This window comes from Trachurus trachurus (assembly GCF_905171665.1).
Source record: "Trachurus trachurus genome assembly, chromosome: 4".
In the NCBI taxonomy this organism is placed as follows: Eukaryota; Metazoa; Chordata; class Actinopteri; order Carangiformes; family Carangidae; genus Trachurus; species Trachurus trachurus.
This window is the reverse complement of record NC_139898.1, coordinates 30,257,097-30,271,166: the sequence shown is the minus strand read 5'-3', so window position 1 is coordinate 30,271,166 and position 14,070 is coordinate 30,257,097. Positions and strand designations below refer to the sequence as shown.

The following is a 14,070-nucleotide window of genomic DNA, read 5'->3' as shown; positions in this document are numbered from 1 at the left end:
CGTCTCTGGCCTCCAAACAGGCTGAATGACAAGAGGCTTCACTCTGTGACTCGGTCTCAGCACCTGGGCGCATTTGTTCCATAGCGGAATTAAATGAGGGAGTGAAGCCTCTTGTCAGTCATCCAGGATCTTTGTCTCTGTGGGGGGAGGCGGGGCCGCTACCACACACACAGTGCAGCATGTGAGTCTGTGAGGAGCAACGCAAGGTAACGTCAGTTGCCATCTTGGCGACTTTCTCCCTAAATCTGGCGACTTTCCAACCCCTCTCATCGACTTTCTTTTTGACAAAAGCCACTAGCGACAAATCTAGCGACTTTTCCGGTGCTGTTACTGTTACAATCGCTTCTGGTTTGGAGACTCGGACGTGAAAGCACGTCGTCATCACTGCTGTTTCCAATGAGCAGCGGTGCTGCCGTGAGCCCCCCGCCCCCGTCCCTACAGCCCCCACCGGCGGTGTCACGGAGCTGTCCCCGCTACAGAGACCCACTCCACGCCGCTGACACCCCCACCACACCCGTCTTGGAGCGACATACACAGCCTCAGTCACTACTCACCTCATCTACTGTGATGACACGGTCAATATCTATTCAAGTGCAGTTTTGTTGAGACTTGATAAGCCATTTTATTTATTGTTTTGGTTGTGTGTGGTTTTATATTTGAGTGCATCTTTTCTTAACAGAGACAGGGTCTATTCTTGTTTTTGGTTTGATTTTTATTCAAGTGCAATTTTTTGATTTTTTAAAATAGCTATAATATAATATAAAATATAATAATGTTTCAAATTAACCTAGATATGTTTAAGCTTCCTTTTTTTCCAGACATTTATGTCATTTTATGTGGTCTTCAAATATGAAAAGCAGAGTGATTTTGGTAAAAACTTGTTTAGATTTATTTATCTATGTGAAGAAATGAAAAGAATTCCATTTGCAATGAAAAAAAAAGTATTAAATAGTTAATTTGCATTTAATGTTAATGGTTCAAAGGATGTCAGGCTGAATGGTCGGCCGACTCGGCCCCCACACATTTTTACTTCACCAAATCTGGCCCTCTTTGCAAAAAGTTTGGGGACCCCTGGGCTATATGAACTGCGTAGTGTGTTTTATTTTGAAAGGGGGTGGAAGAGTATTACTTTGATTCAGTGTCGGATTTCCTGTCTGGTGCAATCTGCTCTGTTGAGCTTCACGCGATTTAGCAACGGCCCCTTCAAAAATAAAAATGCTACCGATTGATAGGCACTGTGGCACGGAGAGACGCTGCTGGGACGCTCCTGAAATGTGCCGTGCCGTACCCAGTGGAAATTTAACATGCATAATCAATACAGAGAGACAGACAATGGGTCTCCCATGTGGATGTCTTACCTAAAGATAAGTGTATTGTGTTCATGATTTTTCCATCTGCAATTTAAATTTATTTATTTCAATGTCAAGCATATTTTTTATATGCTTAGACTAAGTAATATATACAAATAGGCTAGTATACTGTACAGTCATTCCTGATATTAACAAACTGTTGTGTGTCTGTCATCTCTTGCAGAACCCTGCACTGTGGATGAAGAACTCATGAACGCTCGTAATATTGATTTCAGATATTCTCCTGAAGATAAGTTGTATTTAACCCATGGTCAGCCAATCGAGTTCAGGTGTACCAGAGGAAGACATGATCGCAGAGTGGCAATGCGCCAGACATGTCATGATGGTGTGATTGACCTGCCAAACTGCGTTTAAAGAGCTTTAGTGAACTGAAAGTGACAAATATGAGTTGTGATTGATGATTAACAGGGCTAGGAGTGTGTGTGGTCTTTTTCTTAATAAAACATGCGTTCACTGTTTTATACCTTCGTACTTGGAATTCTTCTGTATGAAAATTAAGCTGTTGTGAAAACTGTCTGCAGCTTTTATCCTACGACCATTTATATAATTCATGTTCCTTGGTGGAAATGTGCTTAATAAAAGTAAACTTTGATTAATTTATCAGATTGTGGTTAATTCTACCTGTCTACTGGAATTGTCATTGAGTCATCCTTGCTGTGTTTTAAACCTGGAAGCATGCTGCCATCACCTATGATGCTTAAGGGAGACACACCTCAAACTTATCAGACTTTTGGAAACTGTTGGGAAATGACATCCTGTTATTTTCTACACAGTTGCACAAAGTACATTTTCAATCAGCATGAAGAGAACATATTCATATTGCATGTAACTAATTATTCTTTACTGCTGATGCAAATGTGCACACTAAACCTACTGGATCTGCAAAATATTTTTTATTTTTGCATATTTGTTTTTACATCTCAGAGTGATTGGATATGATTAGAGAAAAACTTTGTCCCTGGTTAAAGCATAAGGCTGGTCAAATATGTCATAGTTATAGACTTTCCTACCATGTTTTCTAATATGACAGCTGATGATAGATTTAAATATATCTGGATCACAGGCATCTTACATTGCTGTGATGATTGGAGACATGTACAGTTTCATCATATACAGTATCGGGATATAGTTTAACCCTAGGCACTGTGCCTGGGGTTAAAGTGCTACCATTTATATTATCTATATATAGTTCCTGACTGGAAAAAATGTATATAAATAAAAACAAACTTTGATTTACCTGATTGTGGTTATTACTACCTGCCTACTGGGATTGTCATTGAGTCATCCTTGCTGTGTTTTAAACCTAGAAGCATGCTGCCCATTACTTATGATGCTTTGTGGAGAAGCAAGACTTTTACAAGCTTTTGGGAATAATACCCTGTTATTTTCAAGAAGATTTATTTGAAATCCACGAAAGTAGCTCAAATTGCACTTAGGATAAAGAGAAAATATTGATATTGCAAGTAACTGTAGTAATTATTTACTGCTAAATCCATCTAATCATACTTAACATACTGTCTGCAAAATATTCAATGTTTTTGTATGGCGCCTAATAACAGTTTGAAAAAAATCTGAATTATCTATTGCTTTTTTTTTGGGACATTTTACAGTGTTGTGATCATAGATTGTTTACATTTCCTTCCACCAATAGTAAACGGACTGGAGAGATGAGATACCTTGGCAAGTTACAAGTCACATTACACTTGGAATGGATGATTTCAGTTTAATATTAAGAAACCGTCTATTAGTTATTTAGGGCATAATTACACAAACATGGTTGACCAAAAAGGGCCTGTAGTGGGACAGTTGGTGTGGGAGACACTTTGAAGTCCGATGTCTGAACCAATTCTTTGTCAGTATCTGTTGCAATGATATCTTCTCTTTTATTTTTAGATGGAATAACAATACTTTTAAATAACAGTAAAAATTTGTCAGGGTTGTGTGAGGACTTTGGTACAGAACAAAATGCACTTTAAGTGCTGTTATCAAGGCCAAAGGTACAGGCAGGGCATTATATTTGAAAAGTATATGATGAGGTATTCTTGTCCTTGTACCAGGGGTTATTGTTACCAAGGATACGGAAATAAAAGTAGCGAAGCTCCGGACAGAGTTGCGGTGATTGTATCCACTTTATGAAACATTATGAAAACACATGAGTCTATCACAACAGATTTTCCGGGATCGATCAAATCCATTGGATCACCACGCTGATTATCCATACCAGAGGTAGGCTGCCGGTTCTCACAGCCCGGACTTCTGCCAATAGTTTTTTTTTTTTTTTTTTTTTGGAGGGTGTGTGTGTGTGTGCGCCGAGCGGACCCGTCTAGAGAGACACACGTCTATATGGGACAGGCTTTTATTTAATTTAGAACAAACCTTTATATGCTCAGCAAAGATGGAAAATATAGGCTATAGTCTAATATAATAAAATGGTTCTGTTGTTTGGCCACTGTTTAAAAGAGTCAGAATATAAGGAAAGAATCGTATCCAGAGCAGCATCATTTACAAGTTTAATCAGCACCAATTAAACTTCTTCTAAATAAACGTAAACATTCAATAACTCGGGTCAGGTCGGACCGCAGGCTTCTTTTTTTTTCTTCATCACAGGAGAAATAAGGCGTGCGCTGCGCTCACCTCGCTACTCTCTGCGGTGCTCTGGTTGTGATTTGTCTGCTGCCTTGAATCCGCCTTTTATACGTGCGCGTTCACAGATTCACAGGCATGACGTATTGATAAACAATGCACTTGATAGACTCACGAATTCAAATCGAAATGCAGCAGTTATCGGCAGCAGTGAAGGTGTGTGTGGTGGTGACTTGGCTCTTAAAAACACAGATACAACAAAAAATGCCCCTCAATTACTGAGATGCAGATTCGCACGGGACTAGTTTTACCACGGGACGTCGGTCTTTGGTGAAATATAGTAGGTAATTTGCGGGGGAATTTTTATTTACTTTTTTACTGACATGGCGCATTCGCACGGGATTAAGATCACAGACGTCCTCCGCAATTATTACAAATTACCAGAGGTCCCCAGGTAATACTAATTCCGTGCGAATAGGGCTTTATTGACCTAAAATTTCCCCATCTTTTGCAGGACCCTGCACTGTGGATTGAGAAATGATAAACAACCGTAATATTTGAATGAAATAAGAAATTTAGCTCTAAGACTGAGTTTGTGTGTGCTACAGGGAGACTTGTCAACACAGTGGAAAAGTTTCAGCTTTGTAAAGATGGTGTGACCACTCTGCCTAGTTGCCAGTAACTGGAAATCATGTGATGTCTGACCAAACATGTAAATTATTAACAAGAATAAATAGTCAGACCTCTTATAAAGTACAGTTACTAACTTATCATCTGTGCATCGATGTTAAAATAAAAGTCAGTCTAGTGTTCAGTCTATTTCCTTCTTCCACAGTTACATCTACATTATGACAGAAAACACATTCATGTTTCCTTGTAATCACCTGCTTAAGGTGGAGTCAACACTAGTGTGGATTGTTGGTCAGTCAGTCATGCACGGTATGATGACCATCTGAGATTTCCAACTACAAGTAAACTGACTTTCTGGAAGGGCAACTCCCAGCTCTGTTGTGGCATGCCCCATCTCACATTAAGAAACTTTTCCTATAATGGGGTATTTTTTGTTGTATTGGTGATTCTACTCTCTACCAAAGGATCTGAATGTCTCCTCTACCTGAGCCCAGAGCTATGGAGGTATAAACTACAGAGAGTAATAATGAATTAGAAGTCCACGTTCAGCACATGTTAATGAACTTGAGGTCAAGCATACTTACTGGTTGGACAAACAAGTGAATGATTAACCCGATTAAGTGAGAAAGACAAGTATTATCACTGACTGCAATCATCTACAAAATAAAGGAGTGTCATGCTGTTCGCACACATTATATAGTAGGCACAGTGCCAAATTAAAGGGAATGTAGTTGTATAGTTCTTGACTGTTAGATGTGATTATATAAAGCTCTGGTGAGGAATTGTAGGTTTGTTGTAGCTTCTTCTGTGTGCATTTATTTTATGTTGTGCATGCAGTGTGACTTCCAGTCATTCTAGATCTAAGGAAGTTACTATTTCATTCTGTCAAATGCACGGTATTAGAAAAGTAGGACATAATCATCTTTGCACTACATACAACTTTTTTCAATGTGTTCTGGTCACGGGTGAAGAGAGGGAGGGATTTGGGAGAGTTGCCCATGTTCCTTAGACTGTTTTTATGTCCAATTTGTGCATTTGTTCTGTGCAGAAATACTTTGATCTGCGAGGGGGAAACCAGTACCAGAGGCAAATCCCTAAATGCTGCAATTTCTAGATGTTCACAATGAGACTTGTTCACCTTCTTTGGTTTTCTGTTCTGTTGATGAACATCGATGGATCTTTACAACAAACTGGTAGGTTAGCTTATTTTAAAAGTAAAGTTTTTTCTGTAATAAAGGGGAAAATGCCAGAGAGGTGCAAATAATGTTATTTGTGAGTTGTGACTGCCAACACACATTGACAATTTGAGGTATAAAACAATCATTTGACCTCTGGCTGAGGAGGGTATTCTAGATACCCATGTTCTCCAACTTGAGGACTGAGGACAACCTGAGGCTTTTACAGTAGGCCTAAATAGCCTTGCTACCCCCAAGCCTGACATGAGCCAGGTCTAAGAATAAAAAGGTTCTCTGTTGTTTTGAGACAAAGAATTTAGTTGTTTGCCCATTGCTGTCTTGCCCATTGCTGCTTGGTGACCCAGAGGAAGCTTCCTTTGGCAGTGTGCTTCGATTTTTTCAAGCCCAGCAGTCAAATCCTGTCTGGGGCACAAGAAATCTTTTGTAATGAGAATGGAGAATGGAGTGACCAAGCTCCAAAATGCACAGGTACAACAAGCTGAAAGGACAAATAATCAGGAAAAGCTGCTATAGCCACTGTTAGCCGCTACCAATCAATTTTATCACCTTAACAAGCAAAACAAAATAGTTAGAGACTACCTCCTCGTTTAAGTTTGAATTCACACCACAGTTTACTGCACGTGGACTTAAGCAAATAATTGATGATTATGTTAAATGTACTGTGGCATGTGCCCTAGATATCTATCACAAACTTGCCCAGATTAAACCCAACCCACATGAGGTCAATCAGTGATAAATGTTCATTTGGATTTTCATAAAGTTGAGGTTGTTTTTTTCTTCATCAGGGTTTAAATGTACAGTCCCAGTGATTGAGAATGGATTTGTGCCTGGAGATCGTCAAGAGTACGATCAAGATGATATCCTGGATTATCAATGCGTTCCTGGCCATGGTCGCATTGATTTTAGACCGTCAACATGTACAAAACTAGGAATTAGAGCAGAATGGAGTCCCACACCTGTTTGTGAACGTAAACTCAGTAATCCAGACTTTATTGTTTGCATCACCCATACAGGTGGAAATTGTTATACACAAGATTGTCATGGTTGTCTTGTTACTACAGACTAAAGGAAAATGTGTTTTATTTCTCAACAAATGCTGACAGATCATGTAAACCGTTGGTCAATATGTTATGATCGTTACCAAGTACAAGTATTTCTATTACTTGAGATGAACCAATCTCTCTTGTTTAAGGGATCATGGGCTCTAATTTGGTAGACTAGGTGCAGGCGAGGCGCATCTGCCCTGCGCCTCGCCTTCGCTTCGCCAACGGGGAGTGGCCAGGAGCAGATTGCGATTTTGCTTCGAGATGCAGCGGAGCGCATCCCGCCTACTTCCCTCCCACCGGCGCAAATGGCATAGAGGGTGGAGAGAAGGCGAGGAGTGGGTTTGACACAGCCGAGTCAGATCTTCACCAATCAAATGAGCTCCTCTCCTCGCCTTTAAATCCGCCGCGCGCGCAAGGCGGACGTTTGATTTCACCGTGGAAGAGAAGATTTGAATCAGCACATACAGATTACAGCATACACATTCAGCACATCTACAGTATATCGATTGTCCCGTCACACTGATGACAGATCAAAGGCTGCACAGATGAAAGATGAGGATGGATTACTGCTGTGTTGACACTACACGATTATCTGCTATATTTATGTATTTACTTATTGATTTATTGAGCCGCATCGTCACGCGACCATAACAAATAAAACTGAAAACAAATAAACTATCATTTCTCACAGCAAACCACAATCAGCCTGGCATAGTGCTCATAGTGAGCAGATATTAACATCTCCCCTCTCAGGTAAATTCTAAAGAAAAAAGAAAAAGAGAGACGCTCCGCGATGCATCCATTACGCACAGCTGTTTGTGCACACGTGTTTAAATATAGGTTACTAAATATGAGTGTCTTTATTAATGGAAAAGGGGTGTGTGTGTTTTGTTTTTTGTTTTTTTTTACTGGGCAACAGCTCTCAATCTGTCAGAGCAAGTGAGACGGGAGGAAACTGATGTTCTGGTCCGGTCCAAGCTGGCAGTGTCAGGTCACGCGAACAGACCTCACGGGCTGATGGTGCAAAAGTAGTCTGGGAGGGAGGAGGTTATGATGTTTGCTCTGACAGATTGCTGTTGCCCAGTAAAAAAAAACAAAAAACAAAACACACACAGCCCTTTTCCATTAATAAAGACACTCATATTTAGTAACCTATATTTAAACACGTGTGCACAAACAGCTGTGCGTAATGGATGCATCGCGGAGCGTCTCTCTTTTTCTTTTTTCTTTAGAATTTACCTGAGAGGGGAGATGTTAATATCTGCTCACTATGAGCACTATGCCAGGCTGATTGTGGTTTGCTGTGAGAGATGATAGTTTATTTGTTTTCAGTTGTATTTGTTATGGTCGCGTGACGATGCGGCGCTGGCCCCTAATAAATCAATAAGTAAATAAATAAATAAATAAATAAATAGCTGATCATCTGCAACGGCACAGTGTGTAGTGTCAACACCTGCTCTTGGGACATCCACGGCTGTCTCAGTCCCTCCCTGGTTTCATCTGTGTTAATTCAGTCAGGCTGAGTTTCCATTACGCAAGCCTTTGATGGTCATCAGTGTGACGGGACAATCTATATAGATATAGGTGTATGTGCTGATTCAGATACAATAAATAGGGGTTATTGTGATGATGATTATTATTATTATTATTATTATTAATTGCATTTAAATGTGCCTGGAAGTGTGGAAATCTGCCTGTGAGGTCTTGGTGACGTGTCTGCACTGCGCGCTGGGCAGTCAAATTGCCACTGCGCTGGCTGCGCTTCGCCTTGCGCTGACATTAGACCAGGTTGGAGCTGGCGAGCTTTCGGCGCACTCTCCGCGCGGTCTATCGGCAACAAATTGTCACTGCGCCACGGCGAATCTGTCGACACCTCCCCCTGCTGCGCGACCACTCCCATCTCAGCGCACAGCAGTCCACCAATTTACCGAATCCGCTGCGCACCTTGTTGCACTGGAGGAAAATGCCACTGCGCCAGCTGCGTCAGGGCTCGCTTCGCTGCGCCCCCGTGAGTTGCGCCAAGAAATTAGGGCCCATGAGCTTAACCGGTGTATAGCACACGTGACCACCAAGCAGCAGCGATTAGTTGAAGCAAATGTAAGCAACCGCCTCCCGGAAGCAAACGAATCCCTATGGCTCGTGTTCAGACGCTATATGAAATGTAATGAAGTAAGCGGCTGATGCATCAGGCTAGTGTCTCCCAGCTTATTATTGTTCCAATATTTTATTTTTATTATAATCAAAGGGACTTATAACAGATGTTTGTTTTTGTTTTTTTAATTAAATGAAAAGCTAACTAAGAGTTGTGCAATTCCAGCGTGTTGCTATTGTTTTATTACATTCATTACAATGCATCTCCTCTCCTCTGACGGGCGGGGCTCCCCCCTCCCCCCTCCCTCCTCTCTCACAACACACACGTGCACGCAGACAGCGGAGAAAAAGAGAGGAGACGAGAGAGGAGTGTTGCCGTTAATATCGCCGTTTTAAACTTTTAGGGCTAAATTCACCCTACGTGCGTCTAGTTCTGTGTAACTACTCACTCAGGTCCAAACGCTCTGGACGCTGCCTGCTCTGCTCTGCTCTCCTCTGCTCTGCTCTGCCTGTCGAGTGCGCGCGCCGGGCGCTGTGGGGGCGCGCTGTTAATATCGATACTTTAGAAACCAGTAATGTATCCAGATGCGCCGTTTTGCATCGATACTTTTGACAACTATACAAAGCTGTGCTACAGGTTGTTGTCTTCTGGGGGGAACTAGTTGTGGCGCACGTACCATTTCAGTAATGGGCTTATGAAGTGACTCGGAATATCAACTTATCATCTTGGTAATAAATTAATTAATGTTTCTACGTACCCCCTGCAATGCGCTCACGTACCCCTAGGGGTACGCGTACCACACTTTGGGAACCACTGGTTTACAAGAATATCTGAAACTGAATGTGGACATTTGGTTTTACATTGCTACGTTAAGTAACAAGTCTATTTGTTTGTTATTGTACCAACTCTAGAGGAAAGTGATTGTGGACCACTTCCTGCGATTCCTAATATGGAAGTGTCATCTCAACAAAGTAATCATAGTGATGGTTCTAGCGTCCTAATTCGTTGTAAGGAAGGATACTCCTCTGAGGTTCAACACTTAAGATGCATTGAAGGAGAATGGCATCCAAACAATACGTCATTGTGTACACGTGAGTTCTCCTCAGTCTTATTTATCAGATGTTGAAAATGAAAATGTTATGAGGTATATCTTAATGCTGAATGTGCTCTGATCTTTTGCAGCTACTGCCAAACACTGTGGCCCCCCACCTCAAGTTGAAAATGCTGCTCCTACGGCGTTGTACCAAAAGGAATACACTTCTGGTTCTAAAATAACATATGACTGCCGTTATCATCACACTATGGATGGAGGCCCTACAATTACATGCAACAATGGAGAATGGGAAAATAGCAGCAGAATTAGATGCACACGTACGTACATTCAGAAGCATTTGAAATTGCTTCAGATATTATATAAGACACAATTTTACTGATTGTTGTTGTCAGTGGCACATCAGAGGAGTGAGGAAAATACATGTCAGTTCAATTTCATTCAAACCTGACTTTGTGAAAACTGCAGCAGTTCTGATGCAGCAGTACTTTGAATGAAGAACTTTTGCTCATTTACATTATGTTGATATTGCGTTGCTATACATGAGTCACATTGAATATTTGATTACAACATATATAGGTTATAACAACATTAAAGGGATATTCAGTTGACGCAGAAAGTTGCTGCATAAAGTATAACTGGTGAGTTGTGTTTTTGTCTCTTTTCAATAGAAACCAGACAAAGCTAACAGATGTTTGATGCCTTGTATTATGTGCTGGGACCCTGTTTGTACTGTTGACAAAGTTTGGTGTTGTTCTGAGCATTATTTGTGGCTTTGTGATCGCGGTTTGCATGTGGAGAAAGAGACTGTGCTGTTTGTTATCGTGCGGCCTTTGCTAAAGTTGCTACAAATAGAGAAGCTAGCGGTTGGCACACTTGATATCTTGAGGTGGGGTCTTCGGTCACGGTGCGTTAGACCATGGATTAAATTTACCCCAGAATATCCCTTTACATGTTTTCATCTCTTTCAGGTATTACAACTCACTGTCCTCATGCACCTAAAGTTGAACATGCTGAACTAATCTCAGCAAACAGTGAATCAGCAAACTATCGCTGCCTGGAACATTATACTTCAGATAGTGACCCCAAGATTATGTGCAACAATGGAGAATGGGGAGAGAGGACGTTTGAGTGTACACGTATGTATATCCACAAGCATTTTACAAAAGCCAACAACAATTTTTCAAGATTAAAGGACAATTCCAGGCAAATTCAACCTGGGGTATAGTTTCACAATATTTTAGGTCTAAAAGAATGAATCTGAAGATTTTCTTTTTAATGTCTCAGGTTATGCAGTGGTTCTGTCCGTGCATTGCCACTGCGTATAATGGGAGCAGACAGATCTTAGGCTGTTTAGGCTGACTTTGCATTACAGCTCCATTTACATACATGCTGGCTTTCAACACCTCATTGTGTGTTTGAATAGCCATCTGATGTTTTCTGTGGAATTAAATTTTGGTTTTGTGGGATGTAAACAGCCTAAACAGCCTAAGATCCATCTGCTCCCATTATACACTGCTGTGGCAACATGGTGACAGACAGAAGTACTGCATAACCGGAGCAATTAAAAAGATTCAGATTCATTCCTTTAGACCTAAAATCTAAGGAAACTAGAGCACCAGGTTGAATTTGCCTGGAATTGCCCTTTAGGAATGTAAAGGGAGAACAATGAGTTGTTGGTTTTGTTTTCAGTCGTCCATGGCACTACTTAAATATGTGTGGCTGTGTTTACAAGCTATTCTTCAAATGTTATTCTGTGTGTCAGCAAGAGTAAACGTAGTTTACCAAAGGTGTACATATTCAGAACATGCTAAGGGAGCTATGATACTCATGCCCAAAGCTTTTAAAACATAATTTGGATCAATCACTTGGTTTGAGTTAATAGAACAATCAATTACATTTTGTCTAATACTGGAAAAAAAAGCAGATTTATATGAATAGGCAGTATCCATGTTATGTTCTAGATTACAATTTTACAGTCATGCAAAAGGTGTAAGAAAAGACCTATTGTGTATAAAATTCATTTTAAAATTCACCCTAACCAATTCATCTTCACTTGTGGGACAATTTCAAAACAGCTCTTTTGTGGTGTACAAGATAAAACAGCTTCTGATATTACCGTATATACCTGTTGGAATATCATTAAAAAAAAAAAAACTACTACTACTACTACTACTACTACTACTACTGCACTAGATAACCATTAATGTTATCTTGTTGCAAAATTATCCCCCAGAAGCAATGTGAATGGACTATAGTGTTTTCTCTCGATAGCGTAGTAGCACACAGAATCTCACAAACTTCAATAGCCCTGCACTGGGATGGGATTCAGTGAGAACACCAAAAAAAACAAAGGCAATCTAATAATAACAGTGGGCTAATAATAATGATAATGTTTTAATATTACTATCATTTTCACTGTAGCAAATCTACATTAAATGAATATTCAATAAAATTAAATTACATAATGTAAAAGAAAATTATACTGTTTACGATACATGTAACTGAACTTCTGTAAATTGTCAGCTCAGTGACGTTACAGGGACTCTCAGTGAAATTATGCCCCAGCCTGGGCCCCCAGGTTAGTAAAGTTAGGGTTACAATGGAGGCTTAGTAAGTGGTAGATTGTAATTGAGTAAAACCAGTGACACTGACAGTCCTAAAGTGGTTCAGGTCCTACTTAGAGGAACGGAGTTATTTTGTGACCATTGGTAGTTATCAATCCGATCGAGTGGCTATGACATGTGGAGTTCCTCAGGGGTCAGTCCTTGGACCCCTTCTGTTTAACCTGTATATGCTGCCTTTGGGTCAAATTCTACAGAACTCTAATGTCAACTATCATAGTTATGCAGATGACACACAGATATATCTTGCACTGTCTCCAGATGACTGCAGTCCAATAGAGTCATTATGTCACTGTTTAGAGCAAGTCAAAAATTGGATGAGCCAAAATTTCCTTCAGTTAAATCAAGAAAAAACTGAGGTCATTGTTTTTGGAAATAAAGAGAAGAGGGTTGCTGTCAGTAAACACCTTGAGTCACTGTCTTTAGAAACTAAAGACCAAGTCTGAAACCTTGGCGTGCTGATAGACTCAGATCTGACCTTCAACAGCCATATCAAATCAGTCACCAAATCAGCCTTTTATCAACTTAAGAACATATCCAGAATTAAGGGTTTTATGTCCCAAACTGATCAGGAGAAGCTGATTCATGCTTTTATCTCCAGTAGACTAGACTACTGTAACGGTCTTCTGACTGGTCTCCCCCAAAAAAGTATAAAACAGCTGCAGCTCATTCAGAATGCTGCAGCTCGAGTTTTAACCAGAACAAAGAGATCAGGGGCCGTATTCACAAAGCATTTTATCTTACCGCTAGGAGTGCTCCTAACTCGCACTAAAAGTTTTTACGTAGGAGTTTTTTCTTAAAAGCTATTCACAAAGCCGCTGAGACCTACTCTTACTAAGGATAAATCACTAAGAGCAAACTAAGAGTCACGCCCCTGGTGACGCCCCGTTGCTATGGATTACGTCAATTCTCGTGCACGAATTCGAGGCGCTCAACACGGTGATTGGTTGTTGAGGGCCGGCGGCGCACCCCCTCCCCTCCCTCCTCCTTCTCCTCCTCCTCGCCGCCGGCCGCTCCGCTCCACTTTTTATTTATTTATTTGCCGTCAGGTCCGACGGGGCTTTTTAGATTGCTTCGAGTCCAAACCACTCTCTCTGCTGCCGAGTTGGGCTCTGAACTTTCTGTCTTTCTCTCTGCCATCTGCATCTTTCTGCTACAGTTTTTGTCGTGTCTCACTTTCTGCAGTGTGACGCTGTATAAATGCAATGAGGGTCAGTGCGTCCACTCGCAAAGCAGCCGCTGTTTTTTTTTCTTCCCACATTTTAATATTAATTTTCACATTCGTTGACAGCCCTATATGGTTATCATAATAATGATGAGAAAAGAAAATGCATTACCCACATTTGTGGCCTATAGCAGGATTTGAACCCAGACTAACAATAAGTTTAATTTACTGGGGGAGCTGCCTTATCACATGAGTTATTACTACTAACAGATGTGTGTGTCTAGCGCACCCAGCAACTTTTTAAAAATATTTT

At 40.7% G+C, this 14,070-nt stretch overlaps 1 protein-coding gene and 1 long non-coding RNA gene across 7 annotated transcripts in view; both read left to right on the top strand.

Moving 5' to 3' along the window:
- Positions 1-14,070, top strand: part of LOC310984919 (complement factor H-like) — an 89,634-nt gene that overhangs the window by 48,413 nt on the left and 27,151 nt on the right. Inside the window, exon 19 of one of the 6 annotated variants that reach the window (XM_083970298.1) lies at positions 1,534-1,970. The exons of the other annotated variants lie outside the window; for them this stretch is intronic. Within the exon in view, the coding sequence (XP_083826424.1) occupies positions 1,534-1,724 (191 nt within the window). The 3' untranslated portion in view covers positions 1,725-1,970. Of the gene's footprint in view, positions 1-1,533; positions 1,971-14,070 lie in introns of those variants that run through there. 6 annotated transcript variants of the gene reach the window in all.
- Positions 5,623-6,978, top strand: LOC310984966. The gene is made up of 3 exons (XR_014595342.1): positions 5,623-5,776; positions 6,565-6,747; positions 6,948-6,978. It is a non-coding gene; the product is annotated as an uncharacterized lncRNA (long non-coding RNA).